This window comes from Onychostruthus taczanowskii, unplaced genomic scaffold (genome assembly GCF_017590055.1).
Source record: "Onychostruthus taczanowskii isolate IOZ18803 unplaced genomic scaffold, ASM1759005v1 scaffold4, whole genome shotgun sequence".
NCBI classification, from domain to species: domain Eukaryota; kingdom Metazoa; phylum Chordata; class Aves; order Passeriformes; family Passeridae; genus Onychostruthus; species Onychostruthus taczanowskii.
In genome coordinates this window covers 22,488,808-22,506,023 of record NW_024501459.1, presented here as the reverse complement: position 1 = coordinate 22,506,023, position 17,216 = coordinate 22,488,808, and the positions used below count along the sequence as shown (strand labels likewise).

At 40.5% G+C, this 17,216-nt stretch overlaps 1 protein-coding gene across 1 annotated transcript; it reads left to right on the top strand.

The window, feature by feature from the left end:
- Nucleotides 1-23: 23 nt before the first annotated feature.
- On the top strand, nt 24-17,175 carry SLC25A32 (solute carrier family 25 member 32). The gene is made up of 7 exons (XM_041412594.1): nt 24-183; nt 2,808-2,958; nt 3,995-4,080; nt 5,502-5,662; nt 11,582-11,695; nt 12,242-12,387; nt 13,844-17,175. The coding sequence occupies exons 1-7, from the start codon at nt 117-119 to the stop codon at nt 13,977-13,979; spliced, it is 861 nt and encodes a 286-aa protein (XP_041268528.1). The 5' UTR covers nt 24-116; the 3' UTR covers nt 13,980-17,175.
- The last annotated feature ends 41 nt before the right edge of the window (nt 17,176-17,216 follow it).

Sequence of the window (17,216 nt, the reverse complement as noted above, 5' to 3'; positions counted from 1 at the left end):
GGCCGTTCTCGCGCGAGGCCGCGAGCCCCGCCTGCGCGGCGCGCGAGCCGCTGTCGGGGGAGCCGGCGCTGCGCTCCGTGCTGCGGCACGTGCGGCTGGAGAACCTGGCGGCGGGAATGAGCGGCGGCGTCCTGGCCACCCTGGCGCTGCACCCGCTGGACCTCGTCAAGATCCGCTTCGCAGGTGAGGCTGGACCGGCCGCCCGCCGCCGTCCTGCGCTCAGGGCGCACCGGCGTGCCCGAGCTCGCCGAGCCCGGGCTCCGTGCCGCAAGCCCGCGCCGCTCTCTCTGGCCCGGCTCCCTGCCCCAAGCCCGCTCTCTCTGGCCCGGCTCCCTGCCCCGCGCCGCTCTCTCTGCAGCCCCACGGCTGGGAATAAACAGCCGTAAGCCTAAAGGGACGGTCTCCCATTCTCTTCCCGCTATCCCAAAGCTGCTTCTTGTCTCTTGTGGGGGCTGTATCGAGTGCGGTGTGCCCCGAGGTGTTTGCAGGCAGGTGGGAGAGCTGCCGGCCTCTTCCCCCGCCGTTCCCCCGGTGACCGCCGGTCCAGAGGCAGCGGAGCGCTGCCCGCTTTCAGCAGGCGGCTTGCCCAAACCCGCGTTCAAAGTTCACCTCTATGCCAAAGATTTTCAACACTCAGAGCGTAGCGGTGGTTGTGGAATAACCTTGGTCCTTAACAATAGTGGTGGTGTTTTGCACAAAACTCTGTAACTGGTTTGTTTTTTCGCAAGGAAACATGGCAACTTCTCTTGACTTTTCTGCTGATTTGAGAAACTTGTCCATATCATATTTTCTTTCAGAGGTTGAAACATTTTCCTGTATCTTTGGGTTGTTTTCTTAAATAGATACATGGATGTTTTAAGATCTCAAAACCAAACTATCCCAGAGACATTTTATGAAGTTCAAAACGTTGGACACATCCTGGGCTGCGTTACAAAAAGCGCAACCAGCAGAAGGGCTCTTTTCTCTCTGTTTTCCATTTGTAAGACTACATCAGAAGTACTGTGTTTACTTTGGGGCTCTCCAGGACAAGGAAGGAAGACAATGACACACTGGTGTGACTTCGGTGGAAGCCACCAGACCGGTGAAGGGGCTGGAGCACATGGCATGGAACAGGCTGACAGAACAGCATCCCTTTGGCTCTGAAAGGAAGGGCTGAGGGAAGCTAAAATTGCAGTCTATGACAATGTTATTGGAAGGTAAAATCAGATTCTTGGCGATAGTAGGCTGAAAAGGAACAGGCACAAGCGTGAACATGGAAAGTTCCAGTTATTTTACTGTGAGAATGGTTAAATACTGGAAAAGGTTACCCAGACAGGCTGTAATCTCTTCAACCATGAAAACATTCAGTAGTCAGCTGGTCATGTCCCTAAGTAGCCAGGTCTAATTAGGTCTGGTTAATTCTGTGAAGATTCTTGGCAGCATCATTGACAGAAAGACTTGCATTCATGTGTCTGATTTCCGATGTTGTTTAATATGGTTATAAACTTGATCTGGTGTCTGCATGGTAAAAATTTCACAAATATCTGTGGGAAAGGTCTAGCAACACTTATTCAGGAAGGAGAAAAGAGGTGTTTGTATTCTACTTTTGAGTGTTGTCAAGGTGTTGAGGCGTTGTCCCACTGTGCTCAGCAAAGCATTTTGTGTTTAATGCTGAAGTCTGTCACAATTGTTATACAGAGTCTGTCCCATACACAGAGTTCAAGGGGAATTAATAATAAATGTGGCACCAAACAGAAAATGCCTGTTTACCAGGATTAATTTTGATGGGGACACAAAAACTACACTTGTAAAACTTTGAGATCAGTTTTCAGTACAGTTGCAGTCTAGCCGTACGTCTCTAGGAAGAAGGAAAACTGCTGCTCTGTTGGCAGCACAGAGTCATTTAGCTCAGAAGAGAGCTAAGGAGTTCACCCCCTACTCAGATAAGCTCTGCTTAGATCAGTTTGTTCAGTCTTGTGTATTGGAGTTTTGAGTAGCTCCAAAGATGCTCTTCAGGCAACTTGTTCAAGTATTTGGCCATTCTGCTGGATAAAAAGTGCTGGTCAGAATTCCCTGTATTTCAGCTTGTGATTATTACCTTTTGTCTTCTCACCATGGACTGCATCACATATCTCATCAGTAATCAACTTACTCCTTTGTTGTTGTGGTAGGAGCAATAGTAATTACCACTTCAAGTTTTGTGACATCCACGTTCTACATGATCTGTCAGACAAAAACTTGTGCGTTTTCTATGTTTTTGAAGTGGTACTTTCTGAACATTTGGACAACCGGCTGTTAGGTTATTAGGTGAGAGAAGAAACCTTTGAGTATTCTGGTAAAAACTGACTTGGGGATCAGTAAGACGTGACCCATTGCTTTATAGAACATTTTAAAGAGAAAATTTGAATTTAAGGGTTGTTACTTAGGACTTGTCTAAACAGAGAAACATGTCAAGGATGCCATCCGTATCACCTGAAATATGATGCAAAATCACTGGAGTGCTAAAAAGAAGAGACAGACATCTGCTGCTCATCAAAAATGTACTAAAGTGCATTTATTTAGCTTTGTCAGATTAATAGGAACTTTCCTCTTATTGAACTAAGTAGTTTCACTCTTTTATTTCCTTTCCCCCCTTTTTCCCCTAAGTTCTTGAGCTCTAAGCTTATAAAGCTGTAAACCCCAACTCTTGCATACTTGTGAAATATCACTATTATTAGTTACCTTTCATGTTCATTTATTGCTTGCTTTAGGGCCCCTGTGTTGGCTTGGAGGCAGTTGAACTTTATGCGTCCCGAAATGTTTTCCAATACCATTTCTTTCTTTCGTAGTAAGCGACGGGTTGGAGCTGAGGCCAAAGTACAATGGAATTCTTCACTGTATGAGCACAGTCTGGAAGCATGAAGGGCTTCGAGGCTTGTACCAAGGGGTGACTCCAAACATGGTGGGAGCAGGGGCCTCCTGGGGACTTTACTTCTTCTTGTAAGTAGAACTGTAAAATGTGTCACTGCCTGCACAATGTAGTGTTCAGATATACACTGCATCTTCTTTGTGGGGTATAAAAATGTGCTAAGGGACTTACAAACTTGTAATTCTCTTAGCTAGTCCAGGTTTGTTAAGGTTTATTATGGTTTACCATTTTAGAATTTAAGCAGTTTGAATCAGAGACCTGATCCTTTGTCAGGTACAGTGCATTCTCTTGATCCTGTGAAAATACTAAGGAATTTGAGAGGTGGTGATACTGTTCATAAAGAATTCTCTAAAAGTGCCAATACACTGTTCTTAAAACCTCATGAAAAACAAGAACCTAAATTGATTTCTTAAAAATTAAAGAGCGTGAAGTTTTCTACTGAAACTAAATATTTGATTGTTTTTAATCATTTTAGTGACAGTTTTTTCATTGTTTTTGTCAGTTTATGGTCTTTGCTTTTAAAGCCCATCTTTTAATATCCCACTTTATTAACTCTGTTACTGCTTATCCCTATTAATTGAAACATTTTAGGGACTAGTTAGCTGGTATGCCTATGCAAGCTCACTTATCAGTTGTCTAGACTGTTATATTTGTACTTCAGTCCTTAAGCTTTGCTGTAGACTGCTATTGACACTTCATCTTCTGTTGGCAATTCCTTAATTAACAAAGATTGCAAACTTTGCAAGAGAATCAAAAGGATCAAGAGAATAATTCTCACTGTATTTCTGAGCTAGAAGGTACATACCTAGCACTGTGGGTCCCAATAAACTTCTTTTAGAGTTAATTCTGGATATCTGGTAATTTTCAAGATGCAGTCCCATTGATACTGACACTTTAATTGTACAATTTAAATATATATTTCCATGGTTCACTTTAAGAGCTAACTGCTCAGAGACAATTAATCAATTAGATAACAGTAGTTTGGATGCCTTTTCTTCAAAGGCTGTGTACCACCATGATCTTAAGCCAGGTATGTCATTCTGGTTTGGGTTTTTTGTGATGTAGGTCTGTTTTCACCTTCACTAAACTACGTTGTTTATTTTCCAGTTACAATGCCATCAAAGCTTACAAGAAGGAGGGGAAGATGGAAAGTCTCAGTGCGAGCGAACACCTGGTGTCAGCTGCAGAGGCTGGTGAGGTTAAATGCAAAAATTAATGTTCACTTGTACCCTTTCCATATGCTGCTACCTGCCTTTCTGTGTCAGTGCAGCTTTTTCTTACAGGTGGCAAGTGTAAGTGTTCCATCCCAGATGCAATAGTTTGTTGTCTGTAAATAAAACAAAGATGTCTAGCACAAATAGGTGGATCACTGTGGTCCTTCAGTTTTGTGCAGAATTAACGGTTGTCAAAATGTCTTTTGTCCTGGTTTTCATTCTGTATAAGTACTTTCCATATTTAGTATGGTACTGGGTCCCAAAATGTAACTACAGAAATCTGCTGCTGTCAGATTGTTAGCCTGTTAAATGTTTACACTTGGATCTGGAAAGGAGGTGGCCTATTGAATCATGGAATGCTTTGGGTTGGAAGGGACCTTAAAATAATCTAGTTCCAGCCCCCTGTCTTTGGCTGGGACCCCTCCCATTGGACCAGGGTGCTCAAAGGCCCATCCAGCCTGGCCTTGAACACTCCCAGAGGTGGAGCATCCACAGCTTCTCTGGGCAATGTGTTCCAGGGCCTCACCACTGTCACAGTAAAGAATTTCTGCCTCATACTTAATCTAAACCTGCTCTCTTTCAGTTTGAATCATTCCCCCTTGTTCCTGTCACTACATGGTGTACAGGCAATTTGGAAGACTTCATTAGGATTTTGAAGCATTCATTTAATGTTGAAATATAGGGCATATTGTATGACATGAAATACAGTAATGGATTCTGCTACAATGGTATTTTCAATAACCTATAAAGCTATAACAGGTTCTTGCTATTAACCTGGCAAAATTATTAAGCAAATTTCGCATCAGTGAGGTGTTCATTAAATTTTGAATTATTGTATACTGAAGAATAACTCAGATAATCAGTGGTGCATTAAGAAATTACATTTACTGTCTACTTCAGATTATACTACTGACTGTGGAAAGGTGAAAGAAAAAAGGGGCTGTACTAGGAATGTGCAAAAATACATGTGCCCTACAAAAGTACCACAGCAGGAGTGAATTGGACTTGACTGTGAGCTTTGAAGGGAGAGAGAGGGAGGGAGCAGTGGAGGGCATAAACTTCACCTGTTTTGAGCAATATGAGTACTCTGGTAGGAAAAGCAGTTTTGTCATTGTAGAAGTTTCATGGGACTGAACAAACTGGACAATCTGTGGAGCTGGCATAGCAATGAGTGTAAATTCTGTCTGTCCTCAGGAGCCATGACATGAATTGGACTTGACTGTGAGATTTGAAGGGAGAGGGAGGGAGCAGTGGAGGGCATAAACTTCACCTGTTTTGAGCAATATGAGTACTCTGGTAGGAAAAGCAGTTTTGTCATTGTAGAAGTTTCATGGGACTGAACAAACTGGACAATCTGTGGAGCTGGCATAGCAATGAGTGTAAATTCTGTCTGTCCTCAGGAGCCATGACCCTCTGCATTACAAACCCAATATGGGTAACCAAGACCCGACTTGTGCTACAATATAACGCTGGCGTGGATCCGTCCAAGCGGCAGTACAGAGGAATGTTTGATGCTCTTATAAAGATATACAAGACAGAGGGCATACGTGGCTTATATAAGGTAATCACATTTCAGAAAAATTCCATGATTGCCTGGCACCACCCAGTAGCATGGTGAGACTTCTAAATATTTGTCTACAAAAAGAATCAATTGTAATAGCTCGCTTTCATTCTGTGAGTCTTTCCCGCTGAAGAACTGCAGCAAAAAGGCTTAGTCAGAAGAAAAGCCATTATACTGGTGATAAACTGCTGTGTAATTTTTTTGAATCTTCCTATAATTAGGATTTGGATAAGCAGGACAGCAAAAATGTAACCTATGTTGCTGGTACTACTTCCTTGCGTTTTATCCCTTATCTCTGTATTTCTGACCTCTTCTGGAAGATAACATGACTTAATTTTTACTTCTATAATGAATATAAACTATAATGGGTAGTTTCACAATTGCTTACTTGCCCTCTGGTTTTTGATGTCTGTAATCTGTCAGCTCTAGATATATTAAGTTTGCAGACTTCTAAATATAGTCTGCATATGTGTGGGGTTTTTTGTTCCCTTTAATTTAGGGAAACAGATGGCAATAAGATTAGAACTTTTTGCCTCCTCCTCCCTTCAGGTCATGACATCAAGATGCATTCATCAGTGCCTGGAAGTTGTGAAGAAACCTATTTTAGTTCAGTCTGGCTCTTCTCCTGCAAGTAATGCTGCAGAATCATAGAATCATAGGATGGTTTGGGTTGGAAGGGATCTTAAAGATATTCTTGTTCCAACACCCCTGTGATGGGCAGGTGTACTTTCCACTAGCCCAAGCTGCTCAGAGCCCATCCAGCCTGGCCTGGAGCACTGCCAGGGATAGGGAACAAGGCCACTTTCTCTTAGAAATTATCCTGATTACTGAACATTAGCTTATTTTATTTTCAGTGAAAAATGTGATCCTTCCTATTCTGTAAGACTTGTGTGCTTCGTGGCAATGAATGCCAAATTCTAACACTAGGATCAAGGCACCTTACTTATTCCTAAATTGAAATTGTCAGGATTTCTGGTTTGCCTGCCTGGATGTCTGCTCTGTTCCATGTAGATAAGTTCTGATTTCTTGGATCTGTTAGGTTTTAAGATATCCTTCCCCCCTTCTTTTCAGATTATTTGTGCATGTAGCATGTGTCGCCTTTGGCACTAGACACTTCTTTGTAGTGTTAATCTGCAAGTGTGGGACTAAAGCAGCTACTTCCTTTGAAAGAGCAAATTACTTGCTTAAATCTGCAAAGAAGGTGACCTAAATAGGTCCTAAGTGACCTACATAAGTGTGCACACTGAGCAACTTCCATTTGACGTCAGGACTCTCTCAGCCTTGTCTATACTGGGGGAAAAGGCACCTCTTCAGATGGCTCTTTGACTTGAACATGCTTTAGCCTTCCTCCATTTCAGTGTTTGGGGAAGCTTTTCTTTTTCTTGCTCCGTTTAAAATGTACAGCTAAAGCTTTGTTTTTGCCCTGAGTCAGGAGTTGCAATACACACAATTGTCTTCTTTTTCCTCATAATCTTCATTTCAGATAGCATTCCTTATAGCATATACGGGGATCTCAGATAGTACCACCTTATAGTAAATTAAGGGATCTCAAATAGAGCAACTGTCTCAGATAGAATGGGAAATAAAATCTGGAAGGAGTTTCTTTCTGTTTGAGATTTGTCTTCTAAAGAGTGGTATTTCTGACCAAGCAATTTGATATGGCTCTCTATTGCATAGATGCTGTTCCTGATCTGAGCAAATCCCTTCAGTCCTTTGAGGTACACACTGGTAATGTCAGGCTACATCAATCTTTCTAGCAGGGATCAAAGCTGTCTTTATTAGCTCTGCTGGGTATTGATTGTTCATCAAATATAGTTTGCCTGAATCTGGGTTTCTCAGTAAGTTGTTCCTCTTGGACTTGGCCTGGTTCTGAAAAGGCAGGAGGAGTCTCCTTCGCTCATTATCCCAGTACTCATCCAGTCAGTGATCTTCCACACCCTCCATCCACTGGGCTTTGTCTTCTGGTCCCCTGATGACTGGGGATAGAGCTGCTCTGCTGCACACCAGGCTGAATTAAAAAACAGCTTGGGGTTATGTACTTTGAACACACCTATGGATCTGCTGGAGATTTGAGCTCTAAAGATTGCTTTGCCATTAATAGATGTCGTGCAACCATCTTCATGTTATGAGTGCTGTGGTGTTCTTTTCAAGCATAAGGTAGGAGTGCCCAAACATGGTAAAATAGTTGTAAGATTGTAGGATTGGTGCTTTTAGGAAACCATAAAATATCTCTGAGCTGTTGAGAAACTGTTAGGTGTTTCTCTGTTAGATGAGGTGTTTAACTGTTAGATGTTAGATGTCTCTCTCTAGAGAGACTGCTAAAACACCAGTCAGGAATGCATGGCCTCCATATTTCTATATGTGCATTTTTTATTCTCCTTTGTTGATGATATAGAAGCAGCAGTTGGAAATAGAGCAATGCTTAATAAACAAGAGTGAAATACACAGGAAATGTAGAAAATTTAAGGAGATTAAAGTAAAATCCAGGTTCATCAAGACTGAGAATAATAATGTAGCATGCTGACAACAACAAAAGCCATAACAGTAATGTGTGCAAGTGAAATATATTTGGATGCTTCTGTATTGGCATTTCACTTTCGGTAGGCAAGATTCTATGCTCTGAGGATAAAGTACTTTTCCTGGTCCCTCAATGGCTAAGGCACTTAGCTCTCTTTATTTTGCAATGAATGCTTTTGCTTCTGTTATTTTTCTTCTTATAAATATGAAGCTTGTAAGCTGTCTATATCTTTGTACTTGTAATCCATTGAGATTTGGCCATCTTGATTTTAACTTAAGTTGCAGGTTCTACACAGAGACATAAGCAAAAGTGGCTTTCACATAAAAGATGGCAACATTTTTCACCATGAGGGAATCAAGATAATAATGAGGACTTCAGTGTTTTATCTGCACAAGTTGTCAGAGCAGGGCACTGAGATGCTGCAGGTCTTGGACACACTGAGAGCCCAGATGAAGGCAGCACTGGAGAGATTACAAGGGGTATTTGCTGCATTCTTTTGAAACAGACAGCAGAGGCTGTTCTGGCTTGCGTGCTGTCAAACACTTCAGGCAGTGATGTGAGTGCCACATCACCAGATGAACCTTGTTCCCTTCTTTCTAAGAAGCACAGGTTTTCCAGTGTGTGCATTTGCCTGTGTTTCTTTTTATTGTGGTGGGTAACCTTTGAAGCGACAACCAACTGGACATTTTCTCCTTGTCATGGATTTTCAGCACTTAAAGCACTTTGAGCCAATTTTAAAACATTTCTTTATTCCCACTGTCTGCTGCTCAGAATTATATGCCATTTAAACTTCTAATTATAGAATATAAATATAGAACTATATTTAATTTTGTCTATTGTTCTAATCCTTTGAAAGAGAATTCAAGCAGGACTTCTTTGAGGAACCATTCATCTTGTCATGCCTTCATGGCAAAAATCTTCTAAAGATATATTTCAAATATTAAAGTAAAAAATAAAAAGAAATACATGAAGTTATTATAAAATTTCTCTTTGCAGTCATATTGTGGATAAAAATAAAAATTAAATTCTGTCAAATTTTGTGGCAAGAAAGAATTTTGAATTAAATTATTCTAAGAATAAGAAAATAGAATATGTTTCAGAAACTTCCCCGGCCAAGATATTTCAGTGCTTTGAAGAAATCAGTTTTGCTTTGAAACGTTTTTCCATAAGAATGCATTGTTTTCTATGATCAATAAAAGCCTGGGTCAGCTCCTATTTTACTGAGGCACGTTGGCTGACAGTTGCCTCACTGCCTTCTTGCATTTTTTAATATTGGCCCAACATTAAAGGTCCCTCAGTCTTTGGAAGCTCAGCACAGGACTTTAAGCATGCTGGTGTTTGTGTATGAAGTACTACCAGTGGATGCTTTAGGACTCAAGGGTGCAAGTTATCCAAATCTTCTGGCTTAAGTTTAAGAGTTTAGCTCTCTTAAAGGTTGTTTAACGTTCTTTTGTTGGCAGGGAAAGCATTACCTCATTTTTCTATGATATAAATGCATTGTTCTAATTCTTTCCAAGTGGAGAACAATTACTTCCACTGTCTTTTAGTTGTTTTACTGATTAATCACTGGGAAATGTTTGTGAAGATTTTCCCTGCTATCACTGTCCATAAGTTTCATACTGGGTTTTGGTTGTTTTTTTTTTGCTGACCCAGATAATTTTTTTTTACATTTTTGCCCAATTTTTTTTTCTGCTCCTGTTTTTATATTGCTTTCATTTTTTTCTCTGATGCAGGATTTCTGAAGACCAAAGTTGTCTTTTTCCCTCTTTTGGGGCCCTTTGGCTTCAAACTTCACTTTGTGCTTACAGCTGACAAAATAGAGATATGTGGTTTAATTCCTCTTGTTCTCATTTGGGGAAGTTTTTTTTCTGGGACTTTGACTAGCCCTTAATGCATTTCATCAGTTTGTGGTCACTGATGGAGAGTTCATGACCATTATTTCTTACTGTAAGAAGAAATTTGTCCTCATGTATTAAAGAAATTCTAAAAAATCATTTTCTGAATGACTGAAAAACTTTAGAAATCTATAAGTAGCATTTGGAAAGCTGATCCCTGAAGTGGTATTTTGTGTATTATCCGTGCAGCTTTTATTCCTGCTGTAGTTTTAGTTGTTGAGGCTTTTTCTGCAATTTAGGAGTTTTATTATTTTGTCTTGTTAACACCAATTCAGTGGACTCCTTCAGAGATCTATTCTCATTTTCACCTTCTCCAGGCTTTTAATCCTGTTCTAAGGATAAGTCTTCAACATTTTGGGCTTCCCTTTTAGTGTAACACAGTTTGGCATCTGAGCATATTTTTAAATTCCTTTTTCTTGTCTGAATGGATCATAGGAAATAAAACTGGGGTTTTTTGTTTGGTTGGTTTTTTTAAACTTTGGTTCTTTCAGTGCTTTTAACCATATTTTGTTCACTTACTCTGTTGTACCCCAACAGTTTGCAGCAAACTTTTCAGTCCCTTTCTGTCCAAGATGAGTAATCCTCCATTTATTTGTGGTTTTCAATGTAAATTACCAACTCTTCAAAAAGAATTAGTGCTTTTCAGAGCCCCTGCAGCTGGCAGCTCATTTTAATGGAGCTAGTCCTGCTCCTGGGGGAACTCCTGTCTTCTCTTTCTTGTGGAGACAGTTCAGAAAGTACCTGTTTTCCCCCTTCATTTCAACTTTTTTGAACCTAATGATTGATGTGTATTTTATTGTGTTTGTATGTGTAAGAAATACAGTGCTGGAGCAGCTCACTCTCTTCTGCCACAGGGACATGTTATGGTGGTGGACATGGCAGTGTCAGGTTTATGGTTAGATTTGATCATCCTAAAGATCTTTTCCAACTGAAGTGATTCTATGATTCTATATAGACACAAACATTTTTAGTATAGAAATATATACATATCTCATAGACACACATTTTTGTAGAGACACAAGTGCAAGCACCTGCATATCTATTTCCTGGGCTCAATCACAATAATGTTTAGTACCTCTGCTCCTGGTGGCTCTTGTCTGAGTTGCCAGCATCTGCCATTGCTTTACCAGTCTCGGGTGGGAACCAGACCCCTCTGTGCCAGTCTCTGGGAATGTGCACTGAGCAGCACATTTGCAAGATCACAGCCTGATTTGTGATCTTGCAGTCCTAATCTGTGTTTCCAGCTTGTTCTCTGTGAGGTGGAGTCCCTGGGCCACCTGTTTTATCTCAGTGACTCAGTGGGTGACTTCAGGCTGTGTGTCAGAAAAGTAGCATTTATTAAGTGTTGGTGTGATGCCTGCCTTAAGGACAGCTGGGTCAGACTGCAGCTGCTGTGCAGCACAGTCTGTACATTAAGGGAGGACAAATGTAGGGGTGTGAGCTGTGCTCTGTCAAGTTGTTTAGGTTTGTGCATTATCCTTTAACCTTGTTTTACCCTTTTTTTAGGGATTTGTGCCTGGCCTGTTTGGAACATCACATGGAGCGCTTCAGTTCATGGCCTACGAGGATTTGAAAGAGAGATACAACAAGTATAGAAACAGAGTATCAGATACAAAATTGGTAGGATGCTTGAGAATAAAATTATGTTGTGGCATGTAAATAAATACAAGTGGATTCCATTTATCAGGTTATACAGCAGCCAAATGTACAAAGTATTGGTACATTAATTGAGTGCAGAATATATAGAAGGAGATAATACTTTGTCACTTTTTAGGAACAAGCAACTGGTTTTCACTGGTTTTGAAAACCAACTTCTTACTTTGGCAAGTGTTTTGAGAATTTTAGAGGATGGAATGAGGGTTTTTCCTTACTTGTGGAACCAGAGGGGGTGATATTAAACCCTGGAAAACTGTTGGGGTGCAAGCTGGGCAAAGGTAGCTACCTTTGGAAGAAATGTTTCTCTTGATGGGAATGAGAAGGCACAACACGTTTTACATTGTAGCACTGCATGTAGTAAACACTGACATTTCTCTTAATGTGTTGTATTATAAGAGGGAAAAATCCAGAGTACTGTTTGGTTGTACATTTAAAAATCAAATCAGATTTTGGGAACTGGCTAATTTAAACCATACCTAAGACAAGCCTGACCATTTTTGTTGCTTTTAGAACACTGTGGAATACATAATGATGGCAGCTGTATCCAAAATATTTGCTGTGGTAGCAACATATCCCTATCAAGTTGTGCGAGCTCGTCTTCAAGACCAGCATAACACATATTCCGGGGTGTTTGATGTGATCCGCAGGACGTGGAGGTAGGTGTGCAAAATTAAAGGCCTACACGTTGGAAACTGAGTTTTACAGAATCAGAGCTACCTTTACTGGCTTCTGTGCTGACTTGCAGAACCAGTACAGTTCAGAGCAAACAAAGTGTTAGTTGTACAAAGTCATATTGTGCAAGATGCCACCAAACAGCAGTAAGCCCAGGAGATAGGAGAGAGTCAATGCCGCATCCCTGCAGGTTTCTGCTGTTTATTCTGTCTCCCTTCTCTCTTCTCCAGCAAATTTCACAGGCCAAAAAATAACATTGTCATGGCTGGTTTGGGACACTGAATGAAGTCTCACTTGAACTGCTTTGGGTTATCACATAGGACAGGAGCATTGTGCTGCTGGGAGTTGTGGCTAATCCAAATTCCTGGCAAGGTGAAGTGAGCTAGCCAGAGCTGCTTATACTGATGTCCCTGGGTTACCCTGGGGCCTGACTGCACTTGTAGTCTGGTCCCAGCTTCCTGTAGGACCTTGAGAGACCTGTGACCTCACACCTATTCATATCTTCTCACAAACCTTCCCTGAGCTGCACAGTGCAGGGGAGTTTTCACACAGCCTGTGTAGTTACTGAGAGTGGCCACCTCTGCATGTGCATCCGTGGCTTTGGGCAGTGCTTCTGGCTTGGCCCATATTGCTGGAGAGCTGGGAATGGGCTCCTGGGCTGTGAAGAGGGGCCAGCTCAGTAGGTGACCGAGGCTCTGTTGTTCCAGGAGCACCCCTGGTTCAGAGGCTGTGCAACCATTTTGGCTGGAGGCAATTCAGAGCAGAAGTAGCTCTGATGTGTCAGTGCTGAGCCCTTCTGTGCTGCAGGCTACAGGAAGGCTTTTTAGTTCTGGTGGAGTGCAGCCATTGTGGAGCCACTGCTGAGCTCATGATGAAGCAAATGGGACTTAGGGAGGGTTGTGTAAACCACACCCAAACATTTCTTAGGATCTGTTCTCTCATCCTCCAAGGTGTCCTGTGCCTGTGAGGCCTGCACCTAAAGAGCTGGGATTTAATGTCTCTAAAACTTTTTAATAGCTCTAGCATGACACACTGATTCAAATTGGGTGAAATTAGATTCTCATTTATTGGCCAGTAGAATCAAAATTCTGGAAGGGGTGCTTAAATTATCAAAACATGAATGCTGGCTTTTCTTAGTTATTTAGCCAGTTCTTGTGGCATGAAGCAAGATGATAAATTGCCTTACTTGGACAATACCCACAAAAAACACTCAAAGCCTAGGCTAAATAACTGATCTACATAATGCTATTATATGTTCAGAAGAAAAAACAATGGGTTAATACTTGATGCACTTTAAACACTGTCTGAAATTGTTATTTCTAACCTGAAGTACATCTCTCAATGGGAGTGTGAGAAATAAAATGCCAGGCTTTATGTCTGATTTTTTTTCTATTAAAAGACATTAATTAAAACCTTTTTTTTTAATTTTTGTCTTTAAAGGAAAGAAGGTGTTCATGGATTTTACAAAGGAATTATACCTAATGTAATCAGAGTGACGCCTGCTTGCTGTATTACCTTTGTAGTTTATGAAAATGTGTCTGGCTTTTTACTTGGTTTTAGGAAAGAAAATAATTAAAAGGTATGAACTTGTGTTCCTAGGAAGGAATCTATCCTTTATTTTTTATATTTATGATCTGGGAGAAATTTAGTTCAGCAGTCTTCTTTGACTCTGTGACTTGATCTGTTATTTTGAGGAAAGAATGTAGAGACAATAAACCCTGCCAACATCTCTCCTGTTGAATGCTCCTGCATTGCTGCCTTCCTCTCTGAGTCAGCTGTGCCTGCTTGAGGCAGATGTCTGCAACTGTGAAATAAGAGTGCTGTGACTGGGTGATGGCAGCTGCACAGCAATCCATTCATCCTGGCCTGCCTGGAATAACCCACTAAGCAGTTTCAGCAAGTCTCAAGATAACAGTTGGTGAGATTCTGCTTCTGCACAAGTGGAAAACTTCATATGAAAGCAGCCCTGGGCCCTGTCAAAACTTTCACAAATCTCTGAGTCTCATTAAAACAAGGAATGTCGTCTGAATCCACCTCTGTGTTACTCATCAGATTTTAGGATATGGAATGCTTCACACTCCATTGTTCATCCAACATAAAAATGCTGCCTCAGTGGGGTGCAGTTTGGAAACTGAAATTGTTTTTTTAAAACAGCTGTCCATTCTTGTGTTTGAATAATTTCAAGTCTGGTGAAGCTCAGTTCTTGTCTCATACCAGGCCAGACTTGCACTGTGGTTTTTGACTTGGTTTTAGCAGCAGACCGATGTGCTAGAAGTGCATGCCTTGCTGGCCACTTAATTCATTTTCTGTCTTTCACTCTCTCTCCATCTCCCTCTGTGCCGGTCTGTCTCCATTAATGATACAGCTGACCAAATATTACTAACAAAATGCATATTTGAAAGTGGACTTACATTTTAAAGATGAGGATTTTTTTTCTAGTAATCCCATAGTGATGCAGTGTTCAAGCCAGTGTAGTAATAAATAAGACCACATTTATTTTCAATAATATTATCTGGAAAAAAAAATTGTTTCTAGTCTAAAATAATCCTGTGCACAGGACTTTCTTAAAAAAAAAAAAAACCAGAACAATCTGTTAATGTCTTCTGATTTGGTTTAAGGAAAAGATTGTTAATATATTGATTGCTAATTTACTGATAAATTTAATTCCCTTCTCGGTAAATTTGTATAATAATGATGGGTTTTTTCCACACCAATAATTGCCATCAAGGATATGTACTTTTTAGAGTTCTGAGTTTGGGTTTTTTACTTCTTTCAGAAAAGACATTACTGACCCTAACATCTGCCTCTTGCTGCTGGTAAGAAAATATTGAGTATCTAGTATATATAATTTAACTAGGAAATAAGTTAGCAAAGGCTATCCAACAGTTAGGGAGAAATCATCAGTTTCGTAGGGAGCAGAATAATCACTTGGAGAAGTTTCCTGTTTACCAGATTAACCTAAAGCAGAAAGAACCATTTTTAATAAAAATGTAACAGATTAGGGACTTGGTTTAAATTGTAACCTAAAAACTGGAAAGCTATTTTGAATCTTCATTCAGCAATCCACTTGCTTGTCTTTGTAGCTACTGTTGCCACACACCACATTTTGTGTAACTAAATTTATTAATAATTTACACTTTGTCTTCCACAGTCTCATCTCCCCTACTGATAGAGTTGATAATGTCATTGGAAAGAATAATCTCATCTGGGGCCAGCGTGGCTGGCTTTGGTTTTTATTACGGAAGGTTCTGTGTGTATTTAGCTGAAGATAAATTTACTGGAAGTTTACCATGTAAATAATGTAGATCCAAACCAGCAGCCTCTGCCTTTGGAGGGTGCTTACTGGCCTTTGTGTGTTTTGTGGTACACAGAATGAAGTTAATGGAACACTGAGTTCACTCTACCACCCAGCGTCCAAAATATATTGTGAAGACATATGAAAGCATCATAAAAGAGAAAAAGCTGTGCACATACTAGCCTGGATTAGTGTTCACTGGGTCCAGGACAGCTTCCTCGTGCTTCAGGATAAATGCAAGGGCAGGCTGTGAGCATGTGCACAATCACTCCCTGTGTGTTAGCTGACGTTCTGTAAGTTCACAGCTCAGCTCAGCTCATAGTAACTTGTTTGTGTTCAGGTACCTTAAAACCATCGTCCAAGCCAGTGAAAACACTGCAGTTCTTCAGAGACAGAATACCAGCTGTGTAACTTGCTGGCTTGCAGCAAATCTCACACACCATCCTGCAGTCGGGCAAGCCCAAGTGCTCCCCTCACTGCAGGTGTCCTCCCCTGGTATCTGCAACAACAGCTACAGGCAAGAGCGACCCACCTGAGAGGTGCCTGGGGGAAATCTTACAGCTTGTTCAGAAAAGAAAATGAGATTTAATTAATAGCTAAATAGCTAAAATAAATTCATTATCTCAGATTTAATGGGGTTTTTTTCCTTTTAATTTCCAGGAAGAGTGGAGATTTTTGCATGTTGTACATGCTTTTCATGAGTTCTTTATTTCATTAATGTAAAATTGGTTTTGTAATACAAACATGACTTGTTTCTCTTTAGAATGTGTACAGTTTTAAAAAAATATTTGAATATGTCACTTGCAGCCTTTGGAAGAAAATATTTAAAACACTGAAGCTTGTGGTCTGTTGGCGTGATCAGTGTTGTCACTTGTCAAACAGCTGTGACATCATTGTTTCACTTTACAAGGTCAGTTTTGGAAAGCCTAGGCATTTCAACCTGTCTTATGTCTGTATCTTCTAAAATGCTTAATATATCTAGCTTTTAACCAACACCAAAGTGATTCTGTATAACTGAAAGGCTAAATCCAGGAGAATTATTTTATTGCAGCAATGAAATTAAGTGTTGTAACTGTAAAATTATTTCATGTCTGCATCTTAGTATTGGAGACCAGTCATAGATATTAGACTGAAATCCAGCCTGTCGAGAAGCAAGAGAGGGAAGAAGAGCTCAGACAGTCTGGTTTTGCTCAGTTATTCATGATGAGGTATTTAACACTTACCATGTTGTCTAGGTCACAGTTAAGTCACCAGGAGTTCCTTGAGACAAGACTGTAACAGCAGAGCATCCTATTCTGCAGTCAGGTTTACAGGAGTGCATTTTATGTTTTCTGAAGGCTAAAGCCAACACCTGATTTTACTTTCTTAGAACTTTATCTGTAAAGCCTTCTAAAAAAATCGTGTATCATAACACCATGTAAAATACCTTAAACAGATTAATGTTCAATAAAATAACCCGGATTTCTTTTTTGTAAAAGGTCTTATTTATTTGATACAAAAAGTTAAGGTTAATTCTAA

Coding starts and splice junctions, on each gene's coding strand:
- SLC25A32 (XM_041412594.1), top strand. CDS start 117: ATGAGCGGCGGCGTCCTGGCCACCCTGGCGCTGCACCCGCTGGACCTC. Junction 11,696..12,241: donor GAGTATCAGATACAAAATTG/GTAGGATGCTTG, acceptor TGTTGCTTTTAG/AACACTGTGGAATACATAAT. Junction 12,388..13,843: donor GTGATCCGCAGGACGTGGAG/GTAGGTGTGCAA, acceptor TTGTCTTTAAAG/GAAAGAAGGTGTTCATGGAT.